Source organism: Alligator sinensis, unplaced genomic scaffold (assembly GCF_000455745.1).
Source record: "Alligator sinensis unplaced genomic scaffold, ASM45574v1 scaffold1462_1, whole genome shotgun sequence".
NCBI classification, from domain to species: Eukaryota; Metazoa; Chordata; order Crocodylia; family Alligatoridae; genus Alligator; species Alligator sinensis.
In genome coordinates this window covers 566,871-573,296 of record NW_005842850.1, presented here as the reverse complement: position 1 = coordinate 573,296, position 6,426 = coordinate 566,871, and the positions used below count along the sequence as shown (strand labels likewise).

The 6,426-nt window shown below is 53.1% G+C and overlaps 1 protein-coding gene across 1 annotated transcript in view; it reads right to left on the bottom strand.

Annotated features, from left to right (window-relative positions):
- Positions 1–6,426, bottom strand: part of SNRNP200 (small nuclear ribonucleoprotein U5 subunit 200) — a 44,494-nt gene that overhangs the window by 15,424 nt on the left and 22,644 nt on the right. The window contains 10 exon segments of the mRNA XM_006035537.3: positions 1–84; positions 207–361; positions 759–877; positions 1,332–1,438; positions 1,785–1,868; positions 2,575–2,655; positions 2,811–2,963; positions 4,390–4,587; positions 4,794–4,982; positions 5,679–5,810. Coding sequence (XP_006035599.1) covers positions 1–84; positions 207–361; positions 759–877; positions 1,332–1,438; positions 1,785–1,868; positions 2,575–2,655; positions 2,811–2,963; positions 4,390–4,587; positions 4,794–4,982; positions 5,679–5,810 — 1,302 coding nt within the window.

Sequence of the window (6,426 nt, the reverse complement as noted above, 5' to 3'; positions counted from 1 at the left end):
CAGCAGGAAGTACTCATGGTGCAGGATCACTTCACTGTCCACATCCTCTACCAGGATCCAGAAGGCTTCAGATGAGCCATGGACCTGAGAGGGGAAAGGCAAGTTACCTCCACAGTGTGGGGTTCCAAGGCTATTGGAGACCCATGAGTCAATGCCTGGCCTCACCACAACATAACGGCACAGCTGAGTGGGTCAGCAAGCCTCACCTTCTCGTCCCACTGGAAGTCGGGTGTGATGGTCAGCTCCACCTTCAGGGTGGACCGTGTGATAGGCTGGAGGTGGACAGAGAGCTCCAGCTTGGGGAACAGGTGGACGTACTTGTGGATGGTCTTGCCCATCTTGGGCATCCGAATGAGCTCCCCTGTGGTGGGAGAATGGAGATGCCCACGTTAGAGTGAGAATGGACCTGACCCGACTAAGGGCAATGCTGCCATGTTGGGGTAGCGCTCCATGTTAATAAACTAGCACTAGGCACTATTCAAACCAAACCCAGTCCTGAGCAGCTCAGGCCCACAGGACAAGACGCACGACATGCAGCAGGCATCAGAGGTCTTGTGGTAATTTAACTGCTGGGGTTTTGGGGGCAGAGGGACCTCAGAAGAAGACCAGAGCCCCTCTAGGACATGGAACTGGCTAGCAAGAGCCCACAATCACCAACCCCTCCCAATGTTTTGTCCATGGAGCATCCAGGGCAAAAGTAGCAAGAACCAAGCCTGGCTAGAATGAAGGACAGCAAGTCTCCACAGGCCACAGCATACCAATCTCGTTGTGATTCAGGTCATAGAGGCGCTCAAATGGAAAGTTCTTCTTCTCAATCTTCTTCACAACCTCTTCAGGCAGCTTCTTGAACTGGCGCAGGGGACACATGGACTGCCACCTATGAGGTGGGAGGTAAGATGTAGGGGGTAAGCAAAGGGCATTCAGAGCCCCCGAGACACCTTGGAGACGTGCTCTCCACCATGACTGGGCCCAACTGTAGAGAGCTTGGCCTACAGCGTGTGGCCAAGAGTGGTGTGGACCTTCTGACTCCAGCACAGTCCAGAGACTGCACTCCCCAACTCTGCCTGTGCCACATGCCATTCCAAGTCCTTCAGTGGGGGCATCCATGACATGCAGCATCAGGAGTTAAACTCTCTCCTGAACCCTCTGTAGCGCTCACCAGCCCATGCCCAACTTGCCGCAGTGCCGGTCTCTGATGTAGGCATCCGCTGCCTGGTCTCTGCCAGTTCACTCCAGCAAACAGCATGCTCCCGAGAGCCTTCCCCCCACCCTGACTCCTGCAGCTGCCCAGCCACAAGCATGTGAGGAGTCCAATCCCTGCAGCCACTTACATCCTCTTATCGATCATCTTGCAGAGGTTGAGAGTTTTGTCAGTGAGCTGGGCCCAACCACGGTTGAGGACGATCTCGAAGATGGCACGCATGAGGCGCCCAGCGGACTGTGGGTAAGGGGGGAACAGAAGGGCAGCTTTTAGGACAGACAGCCATCAGCAGCTGGGGACTCCCCATGTACAATTAACAGATGCTCGGCTCAAGAGAACAGCTCCCCTCTCTTCCTCTGACACCCCTGATTGCTGGAACTAAGCCCAGACGAGAAGGGAGTCAGGACTGGTAAAGCTGAGGTAAGGATCCCACCATCAGCATTCTGCCCTCAGGAAGGCCTTGAACTGGATATTGCCCTTCAGAGCAACGTGCAGGAGTCACCTCCCTGAGGAGGCATCCCAGCTCCTTGTGACAAGGGGTGGAATCCAGAGCGGGGCTCTGAACATGGATCCACATGCTCACCTGGGTGACGTACACCATGTCAGCCATTAGGGCGAAGCCTTCTAATTTCAGCTGGGAGATGAATGCCTGGAGCAGCACGTTGATCTGGGGAAAGGACAGCACAGAGCTGATGATCTGGTTGAGCAGGGACCGGCCTAGCACCTACCCCGGCTGTGAAGAGGGGAGGGATCCTGGCTTGCCAAGAAAGTGCGGTAGGTGAGCGTGGTGAGGAAAGCCTCTGGCCCCTCACAGCAGGAGAAGAGGAGTCTCTACTGCTCTTCATAGAAATCCTAGGGAAGTGGGGCTAGAAAGGACCTCCAGAGGACACAAATAGTCTAACCACCTGGCTGAGGTAGGATTAACCCTGTCCAAACCACTGCAGACACATCCATCATCTAAACTCCATATACGACTAACATCAGCCCTGACACAGAAAAGACCTAACAACCCATCATAGGTAAAGCAAGGGAACCACAGCACCCAACATCTTGCTTCTATGAAATGCGGTTAATATATGCTCAAGACATCCCAGGCAGAGGCTGTGGCCCCAGCTACAGAGGAAGGCCCCACGGTTAAGGCATCTCTTATCCCGGTGATTCTCAACCTTCATTAGGCTCCAGGGCAACTTACATTGTTAGGCTCCAGCCCACCCCCTGACCCCCCATTAGCTTCCAGGTCCCCCCTAGTGGATAATCATGGTCTCATCCCATCCAGGAGGCTGGCCGCAGATGGAAGCATGGTATATTCCCAGAGCAGTGGCTGAAAGAAGGGCCCCTTCCCCATGGTGAGGAGCAGGTGGGGTTGGATTCACCTTGGCACTGGGCTCCTCTATGCTCTCCTTCACTGGGATTGGGACCCGCTCCAGCAGCTTCTGGAGCTCCAACTTCTCCTCCTGCAGAGAGACAGGGGCAAGTGAAGCCCATCCAGGCCTGGATACACTCTGTACCAGCTCCCTGCCAGCAGCAAGGAGGTTTGGTGGTCCTCTGTGGTGGGAAGGAGTCTTCCCGGCCTCACACCCACCCACTCCCTCCTCCCCAGGCCACGTACCTCCCGCACAGTGATGTTCTTGAATTCTGAGGACAGCGAGAAGACCCGGAAAAGCTCGATTTCGCTCAGTGTGGGCTTCAGCAACTGGTTATAGGTCTGCATCGTCTCGTTGGTGATGTAGTAGTGGCTGGCGATGCGGCCCAGCTCTGTTACCTGCAGCAGGGGAGAGGAGGGGAGCCACAGAGATGAAACACAAGCAGGCAACCACCCCTGGCCACCTTCTTTCCCTGGGGGAAAGAAGGTGCTGCCTTGATCCTGAATGAGAATGAGCCTGCACAGCAGACCCAAAAGTCCTGCTTTGGACCCTCCAAACCCTCTGCTTTCTGCTCCCAACTTCCAGGGCTTCTGGCTTTCTTTTCCTAAGCAATGGACACATGCAACGCGAAGGAAGCTTGCTCGGGCAGAGGCAGTCGTGCCACCATGCCAGACCCTCCATGTGCAGAGCAATACCAGCTGTCACTCGGGGATCTTCAAGCCAGCAAGGGAGCAGCCCATAGGCTACTAACGCCTCTGGTCGATCACTTGTCACCTACAGAACATTGTTAGAAGATGGACCCAGGGACTAAAAAATCATAACATTCCCAGACACGAAGAACCACAGAGCTAATGCAAACAAGAACTTCTCTGCTTCTGATGATCCACCAGCCATCTCTGCTCATCTCGTTGTGCTTTGTGGGTGACAATGATCCTCATCAATGGTTTTGCTCTTCCACTAATCAAGCTGCCCTTTCTCCTGCACTCTCCTGGTTTTCCATCTAGTCCTGAGGCTGTCCCTATGCTGCTATTTGGAAGCCCTTCTCCGCTCCTTTAAGCCAGAGGTGTCACACATAGGGCTGATGACACCTTTCTATCTGGTCTGTTGGGTCACTGGATGTCATGGAGGTATGGCCTACTGCAGAATTTAGCGTCTCTGGGCCTGGCAGATGTGGCTGTGTCCATGTCCTTCCTAACCCCGAGGAGGTACCTTGTGCCCAAGAACTTGCCTAAGGTTTTTTCCAACTATACTGTTAAGTCCAATAAAAGGTATCACCCCTCACTCAAAAATCCGTGTGCCTCATCAATGATATATTGCACTCTGTTCTATATCACAGCCGCTCTGCCCCCTCCAGCACCTTGTTTCTGGAAAGCAGAAGGTGCAAAAAGAAAAATTCCCATTGTAGCAGACAGCTGATGGTCACCAGAGGCTCACTCCTCCTCAGCCAGCTCGCTCGCTGCTTTAGGGAAAGGCTACAGTTTTAATTCTTTTGCAGCCATTAACCACATTGGCGGCAGCTTTTGACTGCTTCATCAAAAGCTATTGCCAGTCTGGAGTGGGGCTGAGAAAGGGTTAAGACTTGGTCTCTGCCTCTGCTCCTTTGCTAGCCTGGAGAGAAGCAGCAGCCATTTCAGCACAGTGGCTCTATGTTTCTATTCTGCTGAAGAAAATCAGCTTCCCCATGTAAGATGAAGACTCTGATTTCAGAGGCCCATTTTTGAGGCAAGGGTGCATGTGATATACAAGTAAATACAGCACTTGCATTTAAGCAGGAGGATGCAGTTTCCACCCTCCAGTTTGCCAGGCTGCCTTTCCCAGCCTCACCTGGAAATTTCCCGTCTTCTTGTCGTACTTGACGAGGTTGTTCTTGTCCAGCATCAGCGCAGCGGTGTGAATGAGGTCCAGGCGGCGCTGGTCCAGTAACGGATCACCCTTCAGGTCATCGTGTGATATCCCATAGAGCGTTGGGGAGCGCAGCATCCGGATATAAAGGTAGGTGTAGCCTAGCCAGTTCACCGCATCCTATGGAGACACACCACCACACCGTCAATATGTTTCCAGGGAAGCAGGTAGATGGCAATGGAGGGGCCAGCTTGAGGCGACACTTTGAGACCACAGCAAGGTCCAAAAACAAGAGCAGCCAAGAAATGGGGTGTTTCTATGGTGGAGGCCACCAAGCACTCAGCTGGAGGCCATGGGCATTGGCAGAAGGCGGCTTCCTCACTCACCTTGGCATTCTGGACATTGCCCAGCACGATTTCAGCATTCAGCATGTCAGGTAGTTTCGACACCATCTGGCTCTCAATAGGCAGCTGCTGGTTGAGCAGCGAGAGGTAATACTGCAGCTCGCCATGGGATGTGATGAGGATGCCCTCACCTTTGCTGTCATACTGGGGTCTTCCCGCTCGCCCCAGCATCTAAGACACAAAGGAGGTTTTGTAGTCAGCATAAAGAGGACCCTTCAGCTCAACCACTGACCAGGTACCTCCCAGGAGTGGGGCTGCCCAGATTGACCCCACTCATTCCCCGTTATCTCCATAGGATGTGCCTGGATGAGCCACCAGAGTCAGGATCATTTCTCCCTACCCCTAAAAAACAATGCAGGCTTAGTTTGCCAGCAAAATACCATAGTTACCCAAATCTAAGATGACCTCACATCTAAGATGACACCCCAATAATTAGATTCTAGACAGAAAATTGTATATAGGTTCTAACTCTCCGAGTCTAGAATTCAATTATTGGAGTGTCATCTTAAATTTGTGCCACCCCCCCGAGCTGCTAAAGCAAGGAAACAATAGCAGGGAGTGGGGGGAATCAGGTCCCTTCCCCTTCCATGAGGAGGCAGGAGAAGTGGGAAACATTTCTTCCAGCTCTCAGTCATGATAGGGGATTCTAAGATGAGGCTTTGATCTCCCATGATGAATGGTGGTGGGGGGAAAATCTCTCGTCTTAGAATAGAGTAACTATGGTAGCTCACAGAGCAGCCTAGTCAATCAGTGTGGGGTGCCTGGTAAAGCCACAGGGAAGGAGGAGGTGTTTTCACAGTGTGAAGCTGATCCCAGAAGGCAGCTCCTACCAGGAGGCAGACCCATCACAGGCCATGGCGGTTTTACCTGCAAGATATCCAGGGCCCCCAGCTCAGTCCAGCGCCCTTTCTCAGGGCTGTACACTTGCGTCCCTTTGATGATGACCGTGTGAGCGGGGAGGTTCACGCCCCATGCTAGCGTTGCTGTGGAGACCAGGACCTGCAATAGCACAAACACAGCTCCCATTAAAAGAGGGGGAATCTCACTTAGGAGGGAAGCAGAGATATGGGTCCCCACTTCCATGGGACAAAGGTGGAAGCATGTTGGACTTTCCTGAAAAGACATTTCCAGAAAGGGCCACCGAGTCAGGAGTCAAGAGTCAGTTCCCAGCTTTATCACCGACTCCTGACATGACCCCAGGCCTCAGTCACTGCGCCTTTTGTCTATACTGTAGCAGCAGCTTGTATCCACTGCTGGAAATCTGGACAGTCCTCTGTAACCACAGTGCAGAAGGTAGAAGCTCACAGGCCATTGGTGGGACACCCTGCTCCTGGATGCTTTTAGCTTCTGTACCTTCTAAACCAGTGGTTCTCAACCTTGTTAGACTCAAGGCATCCTTTGGAACAAGGGTGGGCAATTATTTGGGCCGGAGGGCCCTGTAGGGAGTTTTGAATGACTTGTCATGGGCTGGGTCAGCACCCCTCCCCACCACAGCAACTTGACAAAATTCCATTTGGGGCTTTAGGTAGGTGGCAAGCAGTGTTCAGGAGGGGGATGGGTACAATCTGCTCCCTGCATGCCCTGCCCTTTGAAGCGGAGTGGGGGGATGTGTGGG